General features: G+C 56.3%; 1 protein-coding gene across 1 annotated transcript; it reads right to left on the bottom strand.

The window, feature by feature from the left end:
• Window positions 1–4,341: 4,341 nt before the first annotated feature.
• Window positions 4,342–21,435, bottom strand: PDIA4 (protein disulfide isomerase family A member 4). Its single transcript, XM_029954557.1, has 11 exons — window positions 21,293–21,435; window positions 20,804–20,914; window positions 19,874–20,149; window positions 18,015–18,220; window positions 15,450–15,588; window positions 12,965–13,170; window positions 12,694–12,852; window positions 10,322–10,473; window positions 7,076–7,232; window positions 6,197–6,430; window positions 4,342–5,536 (listed from the first exon to the last, which is right to left on the bottom strand). Exons 1-11 carry the CDS (start codon window positions 21,433–21,435, stop codon window positions 5,121–5,123), a joined length of 2,199 nt encoding a protein of 732 aa, XP_029810417.1. The 3' UTR covers window positions 4,342–5,120.
• Between the last annotated feature and the right edge of the window lie 5,325 nt (window positions 21,436–26,760).

Genomic DNA, 26,760 nt, shown 5'->3' with positions numbered 1-26,760 from the left:
ATGCTGTCTCTCTCTCTCTCTCTCTCTCTAAAATAAATTAAAAGCAGTAAAAAAAAAATTTTTTAACAAGCCCTATAAAACTCTTTAAAAGCATCAAGGCTTTGGCAGAACAGGAGATGCAGGTGGGCTTGGAGCTCAGCTAGCCCCGCCCCCAGGAAACTTGCTGCTTCCAAGGCCTGAACTAGTGTGGGCATGCGCAAAGGGGAATGATTAATAGGGGTGCTGGGGGTGCTCCCCTGGGGTCAGAGAAAGAACAGGAAGGCTGACCGTTAAGGTCCCACTAGGCACCGCACCCAGGTGACCCTGGCCAGGCGGTCGCCTGTGTTCAAATGTGGATGAGGCACAGGCTCTTCCACGTACCCAGCAATCCTCCTAAACAACCAATTCCAGCGCCAGACGGCGGTCTCCAGCTGTTCCGAAGGAACATTCTTAGGGCTTTCAACACTCAGGGCAGCCACTTTGTAAAGCACAGAGAGGGGTTTTACTGAGGTCTGCGGTTTCTAACTGACTCCAGCCCTCGGGAGCCTCTTCTCTGGCCCACATAGGATTGTTAGCACAATCTGAATCAGATCTAACATTTTAAAACCGGGCAAGTTCACGTTAAAATTCTGGCTTTTCTTAAAACACCGAAGGAACACAGCCGGTCCGGATTCCCCCAGGCCACAAGTACCCCCTCCAAGGGGGACACGATCTCGTGTGCCCTGGTCCCCACGGCTCCCTAGTGTCCAGCAGCCCCTTGAACACCAGTTTTCAAACTCTGACCCTGCAGGTCCCTCAAGTCTCCAGCCAACCTGTTACCTGCGATTTCCAGGTAGGACGCTCTGGTCGCAGGCAGAGGGGAGGATTCGGGGTTCCTACACACTCGTGACTGAGGCTTCAGCTTTTGAGCCTGCCTGGACTGAGCTCACACTTCCTTTTATAGAGAAGAAAAGCCAGAAAGAATACAAGAGTGCTCCTTTTCCCCAAGATTCCTTCTGCAGGCAATTTCCAGAAAGGCCCCCTTCTCCATTTTACTAACAAGTGGTCCTTTGTCCCCTCAGCCACAGGCTCCCCATGCTAAGGTGGGAACACAGGGAACTGGAGAAGTCTGGGGCTGGGCCAAGCGCACGGGGAGCTGTGGGGAGAGGAGGGGACAGCAGAGCCTGGACGACCCAGGGATCTGGTTCTTCAGTGATTCATTCTAACGCATCATGTTATGTATGTTTGGCCCTAAGGGCCCCCCTGCAGCTCCTGTTAGCCGCCCCCCCCAAGCCCCATGCTAGGCACAGCCAGCCAACCGGCACGTGGGAACTAGATGGATTTAAAGGAGGGCCGCCTCATCTTAGTCAACGTGCCACAGGATCCACTTTTAAACACCTGGGGTGCGGGGCGGCTGGGGGGCTCGGCCAGTTGAGCATCCTATTTCAGCTCAGGTCATGATCTCACAGTTTGTGGGTTCGAGCCCTGCATTGGGCACTGAGCTGACAGCTGGGAGCCTGGAGCCTGCTTTGGATCCCGTGTCTCCCTCTCTCTCTGCCCCTCCTCCCTGTTCACCTTCGGTCTGTCTGCCTCTCTTTCCCTCAAAAATATAGAAAAAAAATAATAAGTACCTCGGATTCACAGTTCTAGGAGTCAAGGAGCTACGGTAATGTGCGCTCTCGGGGGTGAGTCCCTTCCCTTCCCCCAGCGGACAGGATATTGGGAACACCTGTGAGAACACCTGTACCCGGCAGATGGGGATGGGCTCAGGGGCGGGCTTGTCCCGGCCCATACCCTCCACCCTCCACCCCAGGGCCCATCCACATCGACAGGGGAGGGCGGCGGAGGCACGGGGAGAGGTCACTGCGCAGCTCCGTGGACCCGTGTGGTTTGTGCTGAAGAACCCAGGTGAAGCCCATTCTTTTCCCACAGAGTCCCTGGGACGCCCTATGAGCTTTTTCAACAAGATCCCGTTTGGTTTTTTTTTTTAAGTTCTAGTATTTTGCAAGTCAGTATCAACAGAATTCAACTTTTTTGTTAAAAATTTAACATTAATTTATTTCTGAGAGACAGAGCCTGAGTGGGGGAGGGGCAGAGAGAGAGGGAGACAGAATCTGAAGCAGCTCCAGGCTCCAAGCTGGCAGCACAGAGCCCGACACCGGGCTGGAACTCACGGACCGCCAAGATCATGACCTGAGCTGAAGTCAGACACTCAACCAACCGAACCACCCAGTTGCCCGTAACAGAAGTCAACTTTAATGGAGCATTTATTAATCTTCTTTAGAAATGTTCTTTCAGCACATTTTGGGGAATGCTGGGGCCTTAGAAACACCAGTTCGAGTCCTACTTCCAACTCACCAGTTTACTGGCCCTGTGGCTTTGGGCAAATTGATTTTTTTAATGTTTATTTTTGAGACAGCGAGAGAGCACACACACAAGTGGGGCAAGTGGGGGAGGGGCGGAGAGAGGGAGACAGAGAATCCCAAGCAGGCTCCAGGCTGTCAGCACAGATAGATCCTGACCCGGGGCTCTAATCCTTGAAGCAGGAGATCGTGACCTGAGCTGAAATCAAGAGTCAGATGCTTAACTGACTTGAGCCACTCCAGCGCCTGAGCTGATTTATTTAATCTCTCTGACTTCCATTTCCTTCATTATGTGATGGAGGTCAGAATAGCTGCCCTGTCTTCATTTCAGGGGTGAAATGCGATTGTTTTTGGGAACTTCTGAAAACTGATACTAGGCCCCACCCTGCAGGGTCGGCTTCACTAGGCCAGCATGGGGGTCCTCAAAGAATCTGCATTTTCTACATACAGACAGACCCAAACCCTCCACTTGGGGTCTATCTCCTCCGCACAATGCACAGTCAGGGGTCCCATCCTGGCGCGTCCCAACAGACTGGAGGAACAAAAACATAAGCTCTTCCCACTTAAATGGAAAAGGCCTCAAGTTCAGCACTGCAGAGCCCTGCAGACCTTTGCTTTGGCGTCTGATGGTCCGTTCACCAACGTCCTCTCTTATGTACTGGGAATTGCAACTGACGGTTGGCACTGCTGGGTGGGAGACAGTCACAGACAGGAGGGTGTGCCTTCCTCACTGAGAACTCCAAGCCCGGGACTCGCAGCTCCTGCCCTACCCGCGGTGGCCACACCACTGCACGGGGTCCCCAGACACCCGACAGAGGCTGTCATTGTACCCAAGGAGTTAGGGCATTGCCAGAGTCACACGGCTACGGGGCAGAGTTGGCTTGAGTTAGGCTTTGGTAACAGCCCATGCCCGGTCCCGGACACCCGGCAGGCACGCGGTCAATGGCACGCGTCTTCGACCTCCCAGACCTGGTGCTGGTTTCTACGTGCCTCCTGGAGGGACCGAGACTGTGAACATCAACTTGTGCACGCAACACAATAGATTCAACGGATCCCGTCACTGCTTCTGCCGAGAGCTGCAGGGAAAAGCCCGGAGCGGACACTGTGCTGAGCCAAACAGACCGACGGGAAAGAACCGTTTTTGAGCCGCTCGGGCACGTGATTGCGGACTGGGTACTGGAGATCCTGACCTTGGTGGTTGTGTTAAGGCGCAGGGCACTCTCAAGTCCGCAGCGGTGAAACAGAAAAGAAGGGGGTGGACAGGTAAAGGAGAGGCGGCAAAACCCTGGTGACTTGTTCTAGATGGGTGCTGAGCAAATAAATATGCATGGCGTCGTGTTTGTGTAGTAGACCGGAAGTCCCGGAAAAGCAGCACTTGGTTCTCCTTGCGGTGCCGGAGAGGTTTGCCTCTTTAAGAATGTTCTGGCATCAAGTCCCTGAGCAGGGAGGCCTGCTCCTTCTTGGGGTGGGGGGGGTGGGGGAGGACACAGAGATGGGTATAGACCTGCTGCACGGTCTGCTCCGTCCACTCCAGAACTTACCAGAGCACCACCACCCTCCCACGGCTCCCACCACCTGGGCCACGTGGCCGGAAGGAGGTCAAGGCCCACCCAGGGGGCTTCCTGGCGCCCCACCCCCACCCCCTCCTCCCCACTCCCTCTTCACAATCACGTCACTACTGAAAGAGTGGCCACCGGTTCCAGAACTGTCGTCCTCCTCACTTCTGTCACATCAGGAGCAGGCGAGCGTCAGGGGAAGGGAGGAGGAAGGAAGGAGGCTCCCATCACACAAACCAACCCCCCCCCACTGGGAGTTCCGTGTCAGCTGCACCAGGCCCTGCCCCGTCCCCTCCTCCCAGGCCCCCGAAGTGCTAGGGGCCTTCCCCTCAGCCTCCAGCCCCCACCTCCGTCAGGACACCCGACTCCCCGAGTATTGGGCGCGGGGTTTCTGTGCCAACGGGCACCTGCAGGACCTTGGCCCAGGCTCCAGGGTGGAGCAGATGTTCTCTGACACAGTGATGGTGATTTTCAGGAATTGTTTTATTCCATCACAACAGCCTATCCTAATTTTTCCATCACCCGTGCCCTAGGTCACCTCTCCTCCGGCAGTACTGGTGCCTGAGAGGTGGGGCCGGCTTAATCAGGCGGCGGGTGGACTCCGTCCCCCCCACCCCCAAGGCTGAGCTCTGGAAGCTGGCTCCAAGGGTCTGGGGGACCCGGAAGACGCTCCTTGCCCCACAGTCCCAGTCCCGCACAGAGACGGGGGCGGCTGTCACCGGAATGGCTGACTGTCATCGTCATCGGGGGGAGGGGGGGGTCCGTGACAATTCTCAGTGCCGTACGGGAAGAAATAAAAACGAAAGCACATGGACCGTCAGATCTTCAACTAGTAATTCCTCAGACAACGGTAAAATTAAAAAAAAAAAAAAATCAACATGATTTGGCAAGTGTTTTCTTACATTTTTAAATTAAAAGAAAAAAGCATTCACACGTAGGAGAGTCAACGTAACTGCTTTGAAGAAATATATTAAAGAAAATAGAAGGTTAAAAAAAAAATCAAACCCCAAATAATGGTAAAAATAGACGTATCCTCTGTAAAAATCTGGGCTAATCTACTGAGTCATTCATATCTATTCAGTATTCAGAGCATGAGGTGGAACACCAGAGTATAAAAAAATTAAAAACCAAAAAGATCCTGCCCTTGCGCTAAGCCGCCGCCACACGGCTGCAGGGGCTCCGGCCACTGGCCGCTGGTGGCGGCAGTGTCCGGTCCCTCCCGCTGCAGGCCGCACTGAGGCCTTCACAGCTCCTCCCTGGTCCTGCTCAGTTTCGTGGCATGTTCTTCCACAAACTTGCTCAAATGTTCCAGATCTCGGTTTCCGTCCTCAAACTTAACTGGGTTCTTTTTGTCCCCACTGGGGGCAAAGTAGATGGTCGGGAACCCCTCGACTTTGTAGCGGTCGCTGGGGATGTCGTTGGCGGTGGCGTCCATCTTGGCGATGACCAGACCCTTGTGGCCCTTGTACTTCTTGCCGAGGGCGGTGTACTCGGGCTCCAGCTGCTTGCAGTGCCCGCACCAGGGCGCATAGAACTCGATGAGGACGTCCTTCTTGGGGTCCATCACAATGGAGTCGAACGTCTTCCCCACCACGACCTTGACCGGCCCCTTGTTGTTCTTGGGCACTGGCTGGGACTTGACAACCGGCTTCAGTTTTCCTGCCGAGGAAGCAAGTGGGGGAACCGGGTGAGCGCTGCAAAGGCCCCGGGCTCTGGCGGGCCTCGAGCACCAGGCGGCGAGGGCAGGGCAGGCGGGCCCAATGTGCCAGGCCCTCAGCTCTCTGGCCTCCTCACCCCCTCTACCCTCCCAGTTCCTGTAAAGGCCAGAGGGCCTACTGATGGCCACACCCCAGGCCTGACGGGATGCCGGGCCCCGTCCAGGGAGGCTGTCACAGCAGAGGTGCCACCTGGCACACGGACACCGGCACGTGGCAGAACAAGGTCTGCACACGACTCCGCCTGTGCCAGAAACCTGGGCCCGTGTGCTCGACCAGGGCGACAGGGAGGCTCTAATGCCTCAGACCAAGTTTTCCATGTATACAAAACTTATTTCTACATCCAAAGGCCGGTTTTATACCTTAAACGTTTTTAATATATGGCTTCTTGAAATTTCCCAGATACTGAGCTTTTGTTACCAAAAAAAAGAAAGAAAGAAATGGGGACCTCCATGACCATCCTCCCCACCGACCCCCCGGCACAGGAGTGCATGCCCAGGGCCAGGCTTGCCAGAGTTGGGGGGGGTGGGGGGTGCAGGGTTGGCGCACCAGGTGGCCCCGCCAGCCCAGGCTCCGTGTGGGGAAGCGCACGGCCAAGGCTCACCTTTTTTGAAAGCTCTGACGAACTCACGGAGGGCGTCTGAGTCAAAGTCGTCGGGCTCCATGGCGAACTTCCGCCCACCCTCGTCCAGGATGGCCGCGTTGACATCCTCGCCGCTCTCACTGAGACCCAGGTCCTTCACCTCCGTGGCAAAGTCATCCTCGTCAGCCACAGCAAAGGTGTACTCGGGGAAGTCCTTGGCCACCTCCAGGACCTTGTTCCGCCAAAACTGAGTGGCTGAAATGGGACCAAGCACTGTGAGCTGAGCCACAGAGATCAAGTTTAAGGTTCTGTGGCTCAGACTCTGACCAGGCTCAAGCCTCACTTGGAACGGCAAGCGTTTCTGAAAAACCCACTCTGTGAGCAGGTGGACCTTGGTCAAACGCCCTGTGAGGGGGCACCTGGGTGGCTCAGTCGGTTAAGTGTCCAGCTTCAGCTTAGCTCATGATCTCAGGTTTGTGGGTTGAGTCCCGCATCGGGCTCTGTGCTGACAGCTCGAGGCCTGAAGCCCGCTTCGGATTCTGGGTCTCCCTCTCTTTCTCTACTGCTCTGTCTCTCAAAAATAAATAACATTAGAAGAAAAAAAAAAGCCCAATGAGCCCAGGTGGCCTGTGCCCAGTGATATAGGCCCCCGCCTGCCTAGGGGTCAGGGCCTAGTCTAGTTCCAGTTCTGTGGCCTCATCTCTAAGAGACCTCTGGACTCTGCAATAAGCTCCCCCCGTGCTAAAAAAGAAAGAAAGGTAACTTTATGCAGCAAGGAAGGAAAATTACCCTGGAGCCATAAATAAAAAATCCAGCCTCGTGAACCCGCAAGGTCCTGGGAGCAAGATTCCTAAATGTGAGAGCCAAGAGCCCCCCCCCGCCCAGGCCCTGCGTTCTCACCAGCCCTGTAATCGAAGCTGAAGTCCACGCTGTAGTAGACGACCACCAGGGGGCGCCGCGTGTACCGCTTGGCGTCATTGGAGGTCTTGCGATGACCCACCAGGGGCAGAGTGTGCTTCAACACGTGGTCCTTGATGGCCGACCCCTCCGTGGAGCTCTGCAAAAAAAAAAAGCGGGGGGGGGGGGGCGGTGGACAGGTGAAGAGCAGCCTCAGGGAAACAGGGCTCCTCTCACCCTACCTTCTGCTGTCACTGTTGGAGAGTAAGGGGTGTGCTCCGAAGGGACGGGCATGGGGGGAGCCGCTGGAGGAGCCAGGTGGAGGGGAGCACACCCAGTGACACCCTGTTTCCTTTCAGGGCCCCTTTCCTCCAGTGACCCCCTAAGTGGGCTTCTCAGGCTACAGCAGACACCACGGCCCTTTCCTCTGAGTCTGGAGGCACTGTCACCCTCCATGTCCATTGCAAACCTCCACAGGGGGCACCTGGGTGGCTCAGTTGGTTAAGCCTGTGACTTCGGCTCAGATCATGATCTCACAGTTCGTGGGTTCGAGCCCCACATCGGGCTCCACACTGATAGTGCAGAGCCTGCTTGGAATTCTCTCTCCCTCTCTCTCTACCCCTCCCCAACTCATGCTTTCTCTCTCTCAAAATTAGTAAACTTATAAAAAAAAATTTTAAACAAAGGAAAAGAAAATAAACTGCTGCAGAAGGCAGGCTTCCAGACAATGGCGGTTCCCGTGACTGAACAGTGTGGAACATCTATCTCCCCGTCGACCAACCTGCACTACAGCCCCAATGGGGGCATTTTACAGAGGTGAAGGGAGGGGGGGCCTGCCTTCCTACCTCGAGAAACCACGCCCATGACGCCAGCTTACACCAGAGCCCGGCCACACTCTAGGGTGAACCAGGAGCCAGACGGCGCTGGAGGTCACCCAGCCCCCACCCGGAGCCAGGCCCGGAGGTGGGGCATGCGGGGGCCAGGCCGTCAAGCACCAGGCGCCGTCCTTGCGCAGGCTCAACAACAGCGGCTCTTACAGCTGGTGCATGAGGCTTCCCAGGTGCTTTCCCGGGGAGATGAACCCAACTGGCAGTTTAGGCAGCACCCGTGACCAGCTGGGCACAGCAGCAGTGGCTTGGGGACACAGAGCTCAGGTGACGCGCAGGGCGCCCTGGCTCCCGATAGGGCAGTCTCTGAGCCAGATGGGCCAAACACCAGCCTCACAAACACGTCACAGAGGAAGACACTGAGGCACAGCCAGGCTCAGCTGCTCACCCAGGTCGCACAACACTCTGGGCCCAAGTTCCATTGGGAGGGGACAGTCAGGGAGGTGGCCCTGTGTGGCACTCAAGGATGGCAGGAGTTGCCACGTGGAAGGGGGAAGGTGCTCCAGGGGAGGAAACGGCAGGAACCAAACAGGGTACAAAGTCCCAGGGGGGTCAGGGTGGGGGGGAGTGCTGGAAAAGCATGGGAAGAGAATGGCAGGGGCCGTGCGGCGTCTTTGGTCAGGACGGCTGCTGGACTGAACGTCACCTGGAAGGTGACCTCAAGAGTAAAGCAGAGCGACCCCAGGGCAGACCTGCCTCCAGCCGGCGTGTGCCGCCCAGAGGCCCCATGCCCGAACTCGGGGCAGAGCCGGCCTCGCATCCCGCAAGCCAGCAGCTACTTTCTGCTCACGGCGAGGCTGCCCGTGTCCACCTTACACCGGGCTGCACCGGACCTGCCCTGCTTTCGTTCCCTTTGTCTGGATTTCCAAATCCACTTTGGAAAAAATTGCATTTTACTGTGTTGCGTGAAAGCAGTCCTAAGTAATTTTGGCAATAAAGGTGGCATGTGACCAACACTAAAATCTATTTATTTGTTTTAAAGATTATTCGTTTTGAGAGAGAGAGCAAGCAAGCAGGGGAGGAGCTGAAAGAGAAAGAAAGAGAGAATCCCAAGCAGGTTTTGCACTGTCAACACAGAGCCCAATGTGGGGCTCGAACTCACAAACCATGAGATCACGCCCTGAGCCGAAATCAACAATTGGACACTTAACCAACTGAGCCACCAGGCGCCGCACTACCAATCCACTTAAAGAGTAAGAAGGCAGTGATGTGTGTAACAAACCAGACCGAGTGCCTTAACCTTCTGGGGGTCAAAAACCCCTTCAAGAATCCACCGAGAGCTGCAGCCCCCTTTCCCGGGAACACGCGCACCACCCAGAACGGTGCCTGGTTCCTGGGGTTTCCTCAAGAGAAGGGGGAAGGGGCAGGAGACGGAGCCGCCACCCTCTGTCCGGGGCAGATGAGCAGATGTGGACATGCAGGACACCCGGAGAAGGAGCAACGGGGCTCGAGACGCAGGGAATCAGGAAGATGAGGGCGGCCTCTCCACGGCCCCACACGGTCCCAGTTCACAAACACGGATCAGAAGACGCGTGGCTGTTCCCTGCAGCGCACACGGAGGCGGCTGAGCGCACCCTGCCTTGCCGGCCACCTCCTCCTGGTCCCTGGGGAGCCCTGGCTGGGGGTGGGGGGGACCCCTGCAGCTTTCCCTCCGTCTGCTCCTCACTGGCCGTGGGAGCCTAGCCCAGAGCTCCCTGCGCTGCAGCCCAGTCCATCAAAGGAATTCGAGGGTCCTTCCCCATCAGAAGGTCTGCTCTCAGATCGGCACTCAGGACACGGAGCACTCCAGGCCCATCCTGGGCCATGAACCCCTCACGCCTTCTCAAGGGAGTGGGTCACACGGTGTCGGAAGAAGGGGGGCCAGGGAGGCCAGCAGAAAAAAGGCCACCCCCACGTGCTGCACTCCACGGCTCTGTCTGGCAAAGGGAGGCCACATGGCCCTGTGGCCCTCCATGCCTGGCTGCCCTTCGGTGAAGGGGGCCTAGGTCAGACACAGGGGCAGGTCCCAGCCTGGATCAACGCTGGACACTCAGGCCAGACCCGAGGTGGCCGGGCGCCCGGGGAGGGTGGCACTGGGCGGCAGGAACAGGAGGAGAGGGAACAATGCTGGCAGGGGTGTGAGGCCCCCGGGCCCCCCAGTAAACCAGCGACAACCCTGCTGGCTGCTCACATCTTCAGCCTCCCAGGAACCTGCACCTTTGCCACAGGGGTGGGAAAGGCTCCACATTCAGCCCAACCATCAGCCTGAGGCGATCGGAAGCCTGGGTGTAGACAGTGAGATTGCATAGGCTAACTAACTGGAATGTAAAACACACACACACACACACACACACACACACACACACACACACACGTCACGCACCTGGATGTCCAGCACGTGGCTCCTGGGCTCGTACTTGGATTGGAACTTCTCAGGCTGCATCACGACCAGCTTCCCAGAGGAGACTTTTAAGAACTTTGCTATCTCAGTGCTGAACGTGTGATAGAACTTGTAATCTTCTCTCAGGTTGTTTGCTGAGAAATTAACAGAATGATAAATACGCCACTTACTAAACTGCTGAGCGGACCTAGGCTTCACTCATTCCCCTCCAGCTGATGCCCCGAGAAGACCGTACTTCCCACTGAACTCTGCGTGGACGACACCTTGAGTGTCAACACCTGAAGTTTGGATTTTAAAACCTGGTGCAAGTGTGTTACCTGAGAGACCCTAGCTCAGACCTGGCCTTAAAAAAAAAAAAAAAAAAAAGTGACCGTTCACAGAACAGCTTAGAGCCACCGTGCCAGGAAGGACGGTCTCCAGTGCCAAGAAGCACGTTAAGCCCACACAGCGTCACGCTCCGCTGCATCCACATGGCGGGTTTCACATGCGGCCCCCAAGAGCGGGCCTGTCTGCACGCTGCAGGGCTGCTGCTGTCCACGCTTTCACTGAAATCTCGTCAGACTCTCAAGATGAAACCCCACAGTCGGAGAACACTCTAGAACGGGGGGCCGACAGACCTTCCGGACAGGACCAGACAAGATCCGTGGCTCTGCAGGCTCTACTGTTCCAACCACTCACCTGTGCGCTGCAGCGTGAAAGCAGCCAGACAGCGGGTAAACTAGTAAGTGTGGCCGCGTTCCTGAAAGGCCAAGGAGCCCAGGCAGGGGCTGGGTTTGGCCTGCAGGCCAGTGTCACCCGTGCCCTCAATCCCCCAGGGTGACGCTCCTCAGTTCTCCGCACTGTCCTCACTGTGCATCCAGACCCATCCTGAGCTGAGTCTGTGGTCCAAGCACTGGACAAGACCTCAAAGGGGTCACCCCACCCTGGAGGGCGACTGGTTATATATGGGAAACACGTGTTCTGGGGTACGTGGGGGACAGCTTTCAAAATCAGCCAGACTTAGGTTCAAATCCTAATTCTGAGACCCACTTGTTATGCGACTTTAGGCACGTTATTCCCCTCCAGGGCCTCGGGCCCTCCTCTGCAGACATGGAAGTCTGCCCTGTAGCCCCTGGGTAGGCCGCGGGGGTCGCAGGGGTCAGCGGGGAGGTGGGGGTTCCCCTGGCAAGTTTCTTCCTGGCTAGTTCCCAGCAGATGACATGGTCACCTAATCAGTTAAGACTGATGAAGCACACGGGCGCCTGGGTGGCTCAGTTGGGTGAGTGTCCAACTTGGGCTCAGGTCTTGATCTTGCAGCCCGTGGGTTCGAGCCCTGCACTGGGCTCTGTGTGGACAGCTGAGCCTGGAGCCTGCTTCCAATTACACGTCTCCCTCTCTGTCTCTGCCCCTCCCCCACGAGTGTTCTCTCATGAAAATGAATAAACATTAAAAAAAATTAGAAAAAAGACTGATGAAGCGCCTTGGCTGGCACGCTGGACACGTGAACGGGATTTACCTCTGCTGTCAGTTTCACCACGTGCACCCGCACCTGAGGGACACGCGAGCGTTCCCGTGCAGCACAGAAACTAGCACTAAGTGGCAATCGGTGCATTTAGAAGACTGTTTCTACAGCAGAAACCCAGCCGTGTTTGGTGGGGGCGGTGCAGGGCATCAGAAGGGGCTGACAAGGCTGCAGGGATCCTCAGTGATGCTGAAGGAAAACAGCTTTCACTCCTAACCCAGAGCCATCCACGAGGGCAAGGTCACCTGCCCCCAGGCAGGAGCGGGACAAGGGCCACGTGCCCCACTGGACACCACCTCTGAGAGCCGTCCACAGTAACCTCGCCTCTCGACACTAGCACTTACTGGACCTCAGCGTTACCAGGCACGTTTGCCAGGCACCCTGTCCGCGTTATCTCAGTTAACACAACAACCTCCCGACGCAGAAAATATCAAGCCATCGCCCAAGGTCACGGTGCTAGTGACGGCAGAGCCGGGGTCAGAAACTGCACTTTCTGGTGGAGACCCGGCCCCTGGCACAGGTTCTGGGAAGGGGCTCCTGGAGAGACAGGGAGTCAGCGAACGTGGATGAACGTGACCATGGCCCTGCTCCCCCTCGGAGCCCAGGGAGACGGCGCACCATCTACTCAGCACTGGATCCTATCGCCCACGTGCAATCAAGGCAACAGGGGGCTGACCTCCACGCCGGCCCCAGCCCGCCAGGAAAGCCTGCTCCCATGTGCCATCTGAGTCCTTCACCGAGCTGTCCCCGCGACGGACGCTGGAGGGGTCTCACACGGGAGCAGCGGACTCCCCTGCAGCCTCAGGCGGCCGGGGCATGTTCTCATCATCAAGCCCGCGGGGCCACGACTCACCAGCTTCCTGGTACTGCTGGTAGGCTGGGTCACTCTCGGCGGCGAAGACCCCGATGATGATGACATCGTCCCCGTCCTTGAGGAACTCCTGGACCTGCTTCAGCACCATGACCTCCTTGGACGGTGGCCCGGACTGCTCGATCATGTAGTCCACGATGCCTGGGAGCCGAGCACACGCCTGAGGCGGGGGCCTCTGCCCACCCTTCCCCTCCCCCCTACGCCTCCCAGGGTGCCCCCCTCCCCGCTGCGGGGAGACAGGAGGCAAGCCTACCGTATTTTTCCCGTGGGCCGTTGTAATCAAAAGGCTTTCCCTTGCGGAAGATCTTCAGGGTGGGATAGCTGGAGACGTCGAACCTCTTGGCCAGGTCTGTTTCGGCAGTGGCGTCGACCTTGGCCAGGGGGATGGGCGGGGAGCGCTGGCTCAGCTCCTTGGCCGCCTTCTCGTACTCGGGGGCCAGTTTCTTGCAGTGTCCACACCTGTAAGAAGCAGCCAGCCTGACAGGAGCCCCGTTCCAGCGTGAACACAGCGCCACATCCGAGCGAGACACAGAACCCAGCCTGCGCGCCCAGCGGGCTCCACCAGACCCGGCCAAGCTCCAAATGTGTCCCGGCGGAGGGCATGAAGCCGGGCTGCACAGGAGGGCCGCCTGTTGTCATGGGGGCCACTCACGTGGCCAGAGGGGGCCCACAACACACACCCGAGGGGTGTCAGGTGGGGGGGTGAGGCATGGGAAAGGCTCAGGAAGATAACGCCCTGAACAGAGGTCTTCTCTGTTGCAGAGTCAGGAAGGGAAGAGCACAGGTCAGGGACAGCCTCACACAGGACGTGACAGTTGATCTGGGACACGAGAGGCAGGTAGGGAGTGGACCTGAGCTCGTCAAGGGAGGGTTGGGGAGGGACGGACCAAAATAACCACAGAACAACAGCACGAGGACACACAGTACCCAACCCCCAGGGACGCGGCCCAGCAGGGCAGGAGAGGGGGGGCCTGGCGACTCTGGAACAGGAGCCGACGGCTCCCATGGGGGAAGGACCTCGCGGTCACGTGCTCCAAGTAGTGGGCTAAACACAGCATGGTCCTGTCGGGGCCCCCGGGACGCTGTCCCGGGCTACAGCCCACAGAACGTGAAGGGTCTGCAGCTCGAAGGGCAGCTGACTCCCCCCCGCAGCTGCAGCTTAGGACCTGTATGTAACCTGTCCTGGGACACAACCACACAGCTGCAGCACCACCTCCGGGTCCCCTTTGCACCGAAGACCTCGTAGGGGGGGCCTCAGGCCGGCCTGCCTCCGCCCACCCCTCTCCGCACATGCACACCCTGTGACACCAAGGGCGGTGACTTCTGCGCCAGAATCCAGAGCTTCGGGTCACCGTTGTCTGCCCCATGGTCACATTCCAGACTCCGGTCTACACCGCACACCCTCACCAACAGCAAGCCTGCTCCAGAATCAGAACCGGCAGCCACCCCGTGATGAACTGATCACGGGGAACTGGGAAGGCGGACCGTCCGGGACCACAGGCCACGACGCTCACACCCCCTCGATGTCGGTCTGCTCTGCTTTGCTCGGTCGTCTCCGGCGGCCCGCCCCTCCGTGCTCTCCTCTGGAAGTGCACGAGCCACACACGGCACCGCGACCAGCCACTCTCTGACTGCCTATCTTTCTGGCATCTTCTTTCCCACATCCAGGTCCCCTCCCGACTGATTCCTGCCCCCGCCCATTGGCATTCTGATCACTTCTGCTCTGCTCTCCTCTCCTCATGGGGTCTGTCGTTGCCTGCTATCCGGGGGCCAGAGCTGGCCACGTTACCTGCATGTGCTGGCGTCACACGGGCCAATCCCCCTCCCCACTCTAAGGAAGTGGCCCGCTTCCTTGGCAGAGCTGGGGACTGCAATTCTCTGAGAGCGGGTTCTAACCCCGCCTATATCCCAGGGCCACAGCCCCCAGACAAGAGCCCTCGGCCCTCCGCCGCAGCCAGGCCCTGCTGTTTCTCTCCCACAAGAGCTGAAGCCCTGAGGTGGAGGCTTGGGCAACGGGCCTGGTGGCATCGAGAGTCCAGGGCCGTGACGGAGGATTTGGGGGCAAGAGAGAGAAAAGGAGACAGGGTGAGTGGAGGAGGCAGAAGGCGGGAGAGCCTTGGGGCTCCGGAGGCCCTGACTGGAGACAGGGACACGTCTGGAGCATGAAGCGAGGCTGAGGGCCACCTTCTAAGATCTGCTCGGGAATAAACAGCCACGATCGGAGATGCAGACACACAAAACCACAGCTCAAACACCTCAGGAGGCAGCGGGGCTGGGACAGGTGGCCCAAGGCCACCACCGCGGCGGCAGCTCTGCTCGGTCCCCTCACACTGCCCCCAGAGCGAGGGCTGTCCCAGCGCTTTCATGCGTGTTTCCCCAGGGACACGCCCTCGGCACATTGCTGGGCAGGGCAGGTGCATGACAGTAGATGGACCCAGCAGGCGCACGGCTGTCCTCCGGCCACGAGGGATCGTGGACCACCTGGTGGCCCGTCTCCCCCGTGCTACAGGCCCCTCTACCTTGCCCTGTCCCCTGGGAAAGGACTACCCCTCTCTGTAGCACCCAGCAGCCATTTCAGCCTTTGTGCGTGGGGGTGGGGGTGGGGGCAGCGTGGCACGCCCTTGTCCTGCTTCACACGCAGGAGTCTGTCTCTGACGCCCCCTACCCAGGGGCGACTGGGCAACCGAACGCAGGACAGGCGAATTGTATCTGAGTAGCACGGGTGAACGCCAGCTTACCAGGGGGCGTAGAACTCCACCAGGATGATGTCAGCATCATTCACCACTTCGTCGAAGTTATCCTTGGTCAGCACAAGCGTGACTTCCGGCGGGGGTGTCCAGTCAGGCTGGGCGATCTCTTTGACCTTGGCAACAATTTCTGAAAGAGACCACGCAGGACTAAGCAAGGGCAGCCCTCACGGCAGAGGCGGGGGGGTGGGGGTACGGAGACGTGGCATGGCCAAGAGAGGAACAGGACATGTCTGATTTCCCACAATCCACCTGCACCTCTAGCCAGAGCCACGCCGCAGTTTGAGGCCACGGGTCAAGGTTGAAGGTCCCTTCCCTGCCATTTTCCCACGGCCTGATGACTTCTCCAACAGCCCAAGGCCAGCTGATGAGCGAGAGGCTGCTCTGGACGGACTGCAGTGCTCACCACTGGCAGAGGTTGGCTCCCAGCGTGTGACAGCGCGGGCCCGGGAGCAGAGTCAGGGGCGCCCCTTCTCAGGCACAAAGCCGCGTGTCTTCCGACATGGGCGCGGCAGGCATCCCAACACGTGTGCAAACCTCAAGGAAAACCAAGAGCAGCAGCCCCGGCCCTGCTGCCCAGGCCACGTTGGCATCACCGGGGAAGGCGTCACAGGCCCGGCCGTGGCCCATTCCCCCGATGGGGTCAGCGTCTCGAGTGGGACATGGAGTACATGCTCACAAGGCACCTTTCAAGTGGCTCTTAGGAGCAGTGGTGGCAAACTTTACATTTTTCTTTCTTTTGTTTTGCTGTGAACTCACCAAGGAGCCAGAGCAGAGGCACCCCTGCAAAGCAGGAGGCTTCGGACAAAGTAAGCACAACAGCAGACACGTGGCTCAACCACAGCGTGAACCCCCGCGCCACCGCCACGGGGGGGGGGCCTGTGTCCTAAAACGCACTCGGAGGTCACAGTGCCCTCACGATTCCAAACTGGCCGCACCTCTAGTGGCCGAATGTTGGGACCAGACCTCCAAATACACAAGCCTCTTTAAGTTTTTAGTTTAGCTGTTTCAAGAGAGTAAATGTGCGAGCGTGAGCATGGGGTGGAGGCAGAGCAGGGAGAGAAAATCCCAAGCAGGCCCCACGCTGTCAGTGCAGAGCCTGAGTCGGGGCTCAAACTCACGAACCAAGGGATCATGATCTGAGCTGAAATCAAGAGTAGGATGCTTAACCGACTGAGCCCCCACGCGCCCCAGGCCTGTTTACTTTTAAACAAGAGGTACACGCCTTCCAGCCTGTTCTTAGATTTGAGTTCCTCTATGTGCTGGTGTGGCTCAGACATCATTTGTTAGGTAAGACATGAAGGTGCACAGGATATGCTAACAACTGTGTGAAAAGTACACATACACGTTTGCTCTTATGGGTACGTGGCAGCTCTGAAGGACACGGAGAAACCTGTTACACTAGCCACGTTCCTGGAAGGCAGCTGGAGAGCCGGGCTCAGGGTGGAAAGCCCATCCCTGACCTACCTCCTCGAATTCTGAACCACGTGAACCTATTTCTAGTCAGTTCTCAAACAAATACGGTGTGAAAGTAAGTACTGACGGACGTGAGGTCTCCTTTGAGCACCTAGGCTGGGACCCAGCACTGAAAAGATCGCGAGGCAGACCCTCACACCAGCTTGAAGGAAATTCAGTGACCTCCTATTCCTCAGACCCGGAACCTGAGGCCTGGCAAGGGGAAGACCCTTGTCCGGGACCAGGGCTATGTCACGGCTGTACGACCCAAACCCTAGTCAGTGCCTTTTCCACAATACCACGCCAGGAATGGGAAATGTAACCTAATTCTTTTCCTAGTGATAAAGAGATATGGTGAAGAGGAGTGCCTGGCTGGCTCAGTCGGTTAAGCCTCTAACTTGGGCTCAGGTCATGATCTCGCAGTTTGTGGGTTCGAGCACCATGTCAGGCCCTATGCTGACAGCTCGGAGCCTGGAGCCTGCTTTGGATTCTGTGTCTTGCCTTCTATCTGCCCCTTCCTTGCTCACGCTCTGTCTCTGTCTCTCTCGAAATAAATAACCAAAAAAAAAAATTTTTAGAAACCATACGGTGAAGATACCACAACTTGATTTGTTCATTCTCTACAGAAAAAAAATGTAACTTGTGTCTGATGTAAGTCCGGCAGGGATCCCTCAGGCCTGGCCTGGGGAGGATCACCTGGCACCCCGTGCCTGTGGTTCCTAACACAGGGCTAAGGGAAACGCCCGGGAGCCTGTGAGAAATGCACATCCTTGTGCCCGACATGAAGCGTAGTGACCACAAGTCTGGGGATGGGGCCCAGCATGTCTGACGGAAGCCCTAGGGCACCGCCGAGAACCTGGCCTCGTGCCATGGGACACACGACCTCCGGATCTTGAGCTTCACGGTCCGAAACGGGAAGACACCCCTCCTGCCCTAGGACAAGATTATTTTGACCTCAGTTACCCTGGACACTCGAGCAGGGAGCACTCCCAGCCCACGCAGCCGGCCTTCCTCCTGATGACCCGAACTCCCCCTTTCTCATCCTTCCTGTGGGAAGACAGTCCTGGCCCTGCCTCCCCCTGCAGCTCGGGCTCCGCTCACCTTCCTGGGTCCTGGAGCCCTCGTAGTCCACAGCCTGCCCCTTCTTCAGGACCTTGATGGTGGGGTAGCCGCTCACGCCAAACCTGCTGGCCAGCGCCGACTCCGAGGTCGCGTCAATCTTGGCCACGGGAATGGGAGGGTCGTTCTCCTTCAAGGTGCTGGCGATTTTTTCATATTCTGGAGCAAACTGCTTGCAATGTCCGCACCTGTGAAAGAGATTTAGGGAAGGAGATCAGCGGTGCCCAGCAATGCACACAAACCCCAGGGCCCCGGGACCAGAACGATCACCGCCAAGAGGAAAGAAACAAGGAAACACAAGCAGGAAGCCACCGCCGGAGGCAGACAGACGCAGGCCAGCATTCCCGCTCTGGACTGGGCGCACACTTCCACCCCTCCAGCCCCAGGGCTTTCACCTGTAAGCCTCTCAAAGTCTGTCTAGGGACCCCTCGCAAGGGGCCTGTGAGGTAAAGAGCTCTTTCCCAAAGACCTTTCTGGTCGTCTGCGTGCATTCTCTCAGAGCGCATGGTGGACTTCTCCAGAGGCTGCATGAGAGACCACAATGTCCACGTGCTGACGGTAACACGTAAGGGTATCATGAAAGATGAATACTGAAACTTATCTGTTTCAATGTCCAATATGGTACATACTGATTGCCATAACCCACATAAATAACCTTCTGGAGGGCGCCTGGCTGGCTCAGTCAGTGGAGCGTGTGACTCTTGATCCTGGGTTGGGAGTTCAAGGCCCCTGTTGGACATGAGGCCGTTAAAAAAATAAATTAGCTTTCTGCAGCATTCCTGCAGCCGTGATGAACGTTCCTAAAACCTGCCGGGCTTTCTGCAAGATGTGTGGCAAGCGCCAATCCCACAAAGTGGCACAGTACAAGGAGGCAAAGATGGTTCTTATGCCCAAAGAAAGTGGTGTTACGACAGGAAGCAGAGTGGCTATGGTGGGCATACGAGGCAGACTTTCCAGAAAAAAGGCCAAAGCTACAAAGAAGGTTGTGCGGATGCCTGAACATGGTGAGCCCGCCTGCCCATCTAAGAGACTGCTGGCCATGCGGAGATGCAAGTGAACTGGGGGGAGAGAGGAAAGGGCCAAGTGCTCATATTTTGCTATGTTATAAAGACAATAAAATCTCGAGGTTATGTTCATTGCAAAATAATAATAATAAACGAATTAACATTTTAAAAAGCTGTTTGGAGACACGAGACCAAAGAGCTTGAGAAGTGGTGATCTACAAAGCAGTAGTAACACGATGTCACGAGTCTGATGAGGACTATTTAGTTATTTTATGCACAATGACACTCCTGTTTGAACATCAAAGCTGGACCAACGACGGGAGTGGATCTGAACTACCCTGTCTCAAGATGAACCAGGGAGGGCAGGGGAAAGAGGAGGACAGGAAGGGACAGGGCCAGCAGGAGAGGGGAGGGGGAAGGGCCAGAGCTGTAACACTGCACACGGGGGGCCGGGGACAGGACCAGGGGATGCCCGCTGCTCCCCAGGGACATGCGCCCTCCTACCCCGGGAACCCCCGTGGGCCAGGCCTACACTCGGGAGCAGGCAGACGGGGAAGCCTTGAGACAGCCAGGCCTAAATGGGACACGTGTGTCACCAAGGCAGGTCTCCGTGGTGGCACAGCTTGTTAGACGTGCCCAGGCCCCGGCCGTGACTATCGGAGGCCACGTTCACATCCTGAGCGGCTGAGGACCGCGGTCGGCGATGGCCGGCCCACCGGACGCCGAGTCCCTGGTGCTCCTGCACCCGAACACCCCGCGCCCCCGCCGGGGTCTGGGTGACCGCAGAGAGGAGGCCCTCGTCCCCACCGGCAGCGTGCGGGGGAGGAGCATCCTTACCAGGGGGCATAGAACTCCAGCAGCACCGTGTCTTTGTCGGCCACAAAGTTATCAAAGTTGGCGTCATTCAGGATCAGGACTCCGTCTTCCTCCTTCACTTCCAGGTCGTCCTCCTCCTCCTCGTCGTCCTCCTCCTCGTCGTCCTCAATGGCATCCTCCTTATTAGAGGAATCTGAGCAGCAAATACCCGCATGGTTTAGGAAACTGGGGACTCTCCTCCTTAAAACTTCCCTAGAGGGGCGCCTGGGGGCTCCGTCGGTTAGGTGTCTGACTTCAGCTCAGGTTATGACCCTACGGTTCGTGGGTTCGAGGTGACAGCTCAGAGCCTGGAGCCTGCTTTGGATTCTGTGTCTCCTCCTCTCTCTGCCCTTCCCCTGCTCGTGCCCTCTGTCTCTCTCCCTCTCAAAAAAAACAAAACAAAACAAAAAAAACCTTCCCTAGAACCCTAAACACTCGAAGTGCGTCATGAGTCCTGAGTTGCCCCTGACGACCACCATGCGCCGGGGTGGTGACATCGGGCCTCCCCACCCCAGAAATTCCGCTCAAGTTTGTATACTGGGTCGCCAGCCACGTAGGACTTCACTTAAAGGGAGGTCTTGGTTCAAAGGTCTGACAACCACAGGTCTCGAATTTAAAGCCTAAACGCCCCGGCAGGACGAGGCCCCTGTGCAGAGGCAGCCCCGCGGCCCAGCTCCACGTGCCCCCTGCCCGGGCTGGGGGAGCCCCCCCCCAGTCGGCGCCTCCCCCTGCACTGGGATCTGACCCGCTCCTCCGCACCACCCCTCGGCGGGCCCTCCAGGCCTCTGCAGCAGAGCTCCTTCCCCACATCCCACGCTTCACTTTCCAGGGCGCCTCATTCTCTGGTTACCCCGTGTCTGTGCTTCAGGGCCAGGCGACCTTGCAACGCCATCGGCCTCACCGACTACGCACCCCACAGGCAGGGCCTCGCTCAGTCTCCCGGGAACCAGCAGCCGCCTGGCCCCCCAGGCAGTACCATGCATTCCGTGCTGGAGGATGGACCACCGCTCACTAATTCCAGTTCTGAAAGGGGGACGCGCGTTACCTCGTGGGCAAAAACAGCAGCAGCCCTGCAGGTTCTCCGAGCCTTCAGAGAGACTGAAGAGTGGAGGGAAGAGGTGGGGGGTCAGATATCCTGATAAAGGCACCCCAGAGCGATCTCCGGGTAGGACTTCGCCCACAAAGAATTTTTAAAGATTCACAGGGTCAACACGCGTCAAAGATACACAGCAAACTGCACCTTCACAGGAGGGCTCGTCTGCAAGCAAAGCTCTCTTCCCAGAACACAAGAATCTGGGGGTTCAGCTCACTACCCAGGTTTCTGGGAACCTTCCTCCGAACTACAGCTACGAGGCCCCGTGGGCCACAGCTGTGGCTGACCAGGGTCTCCGCTCCTGTCACATCGGCAGACAGAAGGGCAGCAAGCGCCAGAACCGCACCGACCCCAGAGCCAGGTGGTGGCAGGGTACCAGCTCTTCCTCCTGGAGGTGCTCCCCGGGGACCCAGAGCAGCCCCGGTGGCTCTATGTTTGGAGTTGACTCCATGGCTGCCGGGACAAGCAAGGGACCTGCTCCGGGTGGCCCAGCAGCTCTGTCCGTTTCCATGAACATCTACCGATCAGCAAACTAATGATAAAAAGCAAACCAAAAATCTACCAGGAGCCACACTTCCCTCAACCATGCCCCTTCATGCATCCTGCCGCTTTTTCCTGGCTTCTGTGTCTCTCTCTCCAGCTTAAGGGGTAAGATTTCCTCCCGTGGGGGCAGGAAGAAAGGCCTCTAGAACCCCAAAAGAAAAGCCACTGATTTGACAAGTCCGAACAAAGCAGACTCCCGTTTCCTGGAGCTAGCACCTCCACCCCCCCCCCACCCCCCGCTGTCCAACACCTGCTCTCACCCTGGCCTCCCCCCTCCGCAGCAGGAGCCACTGAGGACAGGCCTGCAGAGGCTCCGGGCCCCTGGCACGATCCCCAGGCTTCCTGGGTGTGAAGGAGGGCAGGACCTGGGGAAGACAAAGCGCGCCCCACCTCCACCTCTTAGGCTGGTGGCCTAAACCCAATCCCCTCCCTGGTGACTGGCAGCCAGCTCCATACACCCAGGTCTTCATGGATCTGAGAACCTGGTTTTGGGAACCAGAGTTTAAAACCGGCTGGCCAGGGTTCCCCCAGGTTCTTCTAGAAAACACTGCCCACAACAAGCCGGCACAGCAAGGTTGGAGGCCTGGGCTTCCCCGTCACAGCCTGGATTTCGGCAGTCCCCCTGGCCTTCCAAAAGGCTAATCTGACCACCCTTCGCTGGAAAGCCCCACCCACGACAACCTGTGTGATGGCTGCACACCGGAGGGCTCTGCTCCAGGTCAGGGGCCTGCGAAGCACCCCACGCCCTGCCTCCAGATGCTCCTGCGGGCCGGACAGCTTGCATGGAACTTAGGCAGGGCCTGTGGGCCACACAGACCCACTCTCACTGCCCGAATGCCCGGGCCCATTCGAGAATCAGGTAAACTTGCCAGCAAATGGAAAGACTGGAGGCCAGCTGGAAAGAAAGCACTGGGGAACTTAATCTGCGCTTTAAGCTAGGAAATACAGCTGGGGGAGGGGGAAGGACTTGGCGATCCGCTCAAAGCATAGGGATAAGGTGAATTTTACAAAAAGAAAAAAAGATGCCTTCCTACCTATGCTCAGCCTGATCTCATCGGTTAGCGCTGCTAGTGACAGCTCTCCTGATTAAGGAGGCGTCCCTGAGCTACCACCGGACAGACTTCCTTAAGAATGAACTTATTTCGGGGTGCCTGGTGGCTCAGTCAATTAAACATCTGACTCTTGGTTTCGGCTCAGGTCATGATCTCACTGTCCGTGAGTTCGAGCCCTGAGTCGGAATCCTCACTGACAGCGGCGCATAGCCTGCTTGGGATCCTCTCTCTGTGCCCCTCCCCCGCTCAGGCTCACTCACATGCTCTCTCTCAAAATAACCTTAAAAAAAAAATCTTAAAAAAAGAGTGAACATGTTGCTTGATACTCGAAAAAAAGTTGTTTTTCTTTAAAATGACAACAAACAAAACGACAGAGCATTCGCTACATAATTCGAGACTGTCAAATGCATTACGGCATGCCCCTACCGGTCCATTCCTTCCCAGCTTGCAGATAAGCCCAGGACTGGACCCTCTACATTCTGAATGGGCGATGGCTCCATCTATATTCCTACCTACTAGGAACCCACACACCCCTGCAAGGAAAACATCCCACATTAAAAAAAAAGATTTTTTAAAATATTGATTTATGGGGGAGGGGGGTCGTGAAACAAGGGGACACAGAATCCGAAGACAGGCTCCAGGCTCTGAGCTGTCAGTACAGAGCCTGGCATGGGACTCGAACTTATGAACCGCGAAATCATGACCAGAGCTGAAGTCAGACACTTAACCTACTCAACCACCCAGGGACCCCAAAAAACATCTCATATTTTAATGGGCAGACCGTTTTTTCACTGGGCCTCACTTTTAAGACTGGACATTCTAGGATAGAAAATACATCCAAACCCTTCCAGCATCTTCTGGATGGATGCCATTCTCCTTAGTAGGAGGCCAACGAAGCCTCTCACTTCACCTCCACAACGCTCAGCCTACAAGGTAAGACCACTCCAGAAGTGGGGGCCCCTCCTCCAGCCAGGCCTCTGCCATCCCTGTCCACTCTCAACGGTACACGTGATGGCGACACTGCAGCCTTGCCCAGCCTGGACACAGGCAACTCCTTTCAAGACATCCTCTCTCGACCTCCTCGGCTGCTCACTCTTCAATCCCAACCAGAGAAAGTGCCTAGAACAGCTGGATAAACGACCATCAAATGAAAACCACGAAGTCTACATTAAACAAGGAAAGAGGGGGCGCCTGGGTGGCTCAGTCGGTTAAGCCTCCGACTTCGGCTCAGGTCAGATCTCACGTTCGTGGGTTCGAGCCCCACGTCGGGTTCTGTGCTGACAGCTAGCTCAGAGCCTGGAGCCTGCTTCCAGTTCTGTGTCCCCTTCTCTCTCTGCCCCTCCCCCTCTCGTACTCTGTCTCTGTATCAAAAATAAATAAAACATTAAAAAAAATTTTTAAATTAATTAAAAAATAAAAACCTTTAAAATACAGTTTTGGGGCTCCTGGGTGGCTCAGTCGGTTAAGCATCCGACTTTGGCTCAGGTCATGATCTCACGGTTCATGGGTTTGAGCCCCGCGTTAGGCTCTGTGCTGACAGCTAGCTCAGAGCCTGGAGCCTGCTTCAGATCCTGTGACTCCTTCTCTCTGACCCTTCCCTGATCACCATGCTCTCTCTCTCTCAAAAATAAATAAAAACATTAAAATTAAAAAAAAAAAACAAGGAAAGAGAGAAACGTGTTAGCAGACAGGGGGGGGGGGAATTAGGTGCCAGGCACTGTGCTGAGCTCCTCATTAAACACATTCTCTCACTCCTGGAGGGAAACCTTACATACACTTTACAAATAAAGAAACAAAGGCACACCCAGTGTTAGCCACCTGCCCAAGGATCACAAAACTACTCAGTGGAGAATCCTGACCACTCAACTGCTCTGGTCTACGGTCACAGAAGAATTTTCTTCACAATACGCTGCAAGTTTGAGGTGGAGTCAGGTGACTACTTCTCAGGAATGAAGAGAGAGGGGGCTGAGCAGTACCTTAGCACCGCACACAGTCAATTTTCCACTTTGCTTTTAAATCTAAACCAGGGGCACCTGGGTGGCTCAGTCAGTTGAGCATTCAGCTTCAGCTCAGGTCATGATCCCACGGTTCGTGGGTTCGAGTCCTGCATCAGGCTCTGTGCTGACAGCTCAGAGCCTGGAACCTGCTTCAGATTCTGTGTCTCCCTCTCTCTGACCCTCCCCTGCGCATGCTGTCTCTCTCTCTCTCTCTCTCTCTCTCTTTCTCTCTCTCTCTCTCTCAAAAATAAATAAAACATTAAAAAAATATTTTAAAAAATACGTCTAAACCAATCCCATGTAAAAACAGGCAACAACTGGCAGCAAAGGATTTTCCTTCACTATTTTTAGCTGGAAAGATGAGGAAAGTACCATTGATTTCTAATCTGAGACACAGAAAGTCCCACAACCTAAGGCTTTCACCACCAGAACTTAACCTCTAAGTAACCATATTCCTGGTGGGGGGCAGGGGGGATGTCCTTTGGGTCACAGACACTACTGTGCTGTTTGAATCTAACATGTAAGAGAGAAAAACAAAACCTAAAGACTGAGAACATCTAGGGTGGAAGGAAATCCACAGGACAAGTTACCTGTGAAAGTGAAGGGGCAGGGATGCAGGGATGCCCTCCCTCAGGGATGGGAAAGGTCAAGGTAGGGAATAGATGGCCCTCCCCAAGACCTCCCCCTCCTCAAGTACCCACCATGACCATGACAACTCCAGAGATTCCTGGGATCACCCCAGCAGCAACTGTTTCCCAGGGCTGTCACAGCAAGTGACCTGTCACCCAAATGCTAAACTTGCCACTCCTAAGTACCCTTGAGGTCCACCCAAATTTACCCCCCTCTCAGGCCTCTTAAGAACCCCCCAAAACAGAGTCACTGGATCAAAATCAAGACAAAATTATTTTGCTTTTTAGCTGCATTCCCAAAAACTACCCTGCATCCCCACTAGTCCTCAAGCTTTAAGGTGCCCCCCCACAAAGTTAAATTTGCATATGAAATCAATGTAGACATTTTAAAAAGCAGATTCCAGGGCACAGGGCACCCCCCCCCCCCCGGCCCCGCAATCTGCTTTGGTATATTTTGGGTCTCTGTATTTAAATAAGCATCAGAGGATTTAGATAAAGGTCGTTCAGCAGGTGCTTTTTCCAGCAAGGGCTGGGTTTTACTTCCTTTTCTATTTTGGCGAAGGCCCGAATTAGTGACCCACACAGACGTTACTCAATCTGTTTGAAAGGGTATAAAGTTCACACTTCTCCTACGCACTACTATTAGAAAAGGGGGGTTATTTATATTGGAACAAAGTGGCTAGAAAAAAAAAAAAAAAACCTGATCATCAGGAGAAAGGTCAATGAGGAAGAAAGTTAAAACCAGGAATGGGATGCTGGTTCTCTAGGAACAGTTTTCTTTTCTTGACTCCTGCTTTCTAATTATGGAAGTTCTCTCATACCATTTGTTTCCCGGGAGCTAGTTTCAAAGAAAAAATGCGGCAACCATGGCTAGAAGCTTGTCTGATGTTCGTCCCAGAGCCGGTCGCTGCATGGGCCACAGCCCATGCTTACCCTATACTCCTAGAAGCCTGCACAGTGACTGGCACATAGTAGGTGTTGAATAAACAGTCGCAGAGGAAATGAACCTCTAGTTTCTAACAACCGCAAACCAAGCAGTTCCTTTCTCCCTCAAACCAAAACCCAGAAGTTATATCTTTCCAAATCTACAAACCGCATTTTTAAAAAGTAAGATGCCTGAGGCCCGTCGCTGCCCCGCAGAGCTCCCCATCTTGCCCCTACGCCAAGACCTGGTTTGAAACAGAGGCCCCCTCTGCCTTCTGGCTCCCTGGGCGTGCTCGCCTGGAAATGCTGACCAGCTCCCAAGCTCCCTGTGCCAGGAGCGAGCACTCAACCTGAATCTAAGTAAAAACGAAGCAGAATCAGGGTGAAAGAGCCAGTTGCAAAAAAGGCACTTGACACCCCCTCCGCGTCCAAACCTCGAAGGCAGGGGGCCTGCCAAGAGGCCTCCGCCGCCCTCCCCTCCCGGGATCTCTTAAGCGATCCCGCCCACCGCTACTGCCCTTAAACTCCAGCAAGTTGGCGCGAGTAATGGGGGAGGCTCCGAACGGAACCTACCGGTCCCGGGTCGCACCCACCCCGCTCCCCACCCGTGGGTCCCTGCGGCCCATCAGGC

This window comes from Suricata suricatta, chromosome 2, assembly GCF_006229205.1.
Source record: "Suricata suricatta isolate VVHF042 chromosome 2, meerkat_22Aug2017_6uvM2_HiC, whole genome shotgun sequence".
In the NCBI taxonomy this organism is placed as follows: Eukaryota; Metazoa; Chordata; class Mammalia; order Carnivora; family Herpestidae; genus Suricata; species Suricata suricatta.
This window is presented reverse-complemented; position numbering and strand designations above follow the sequence as displayed.

What these genes read in the sequence shown, in the direction of transcription:
- PDIA4 (XM_029954557.1), bottom strand. Translation starts at nt 21,435, where the DNA reads ATGGAGTCAACTCCAAACATAGAGCCACCGGGGCTGCTCTGGGTCCCC. An exon ending in CTGGAGTTCTATGCCCCCTG is followed by an intron (nt 18,221 to 19,873) that starts GTAAGGATGCTC and finishes TCTCTTTCACAG; the next exon opens with GTGCGGACATTGCAAGCAGT. An exon ending in CCAGCAGTACCAGGAAGCTG is followed by an intron (nt 10,474 to 12,693) that starts GTGAGTCGTGGC and finishes TTAATTTCTCAG; the next exon opens with CAAACAACCTGAGAGAAGAT.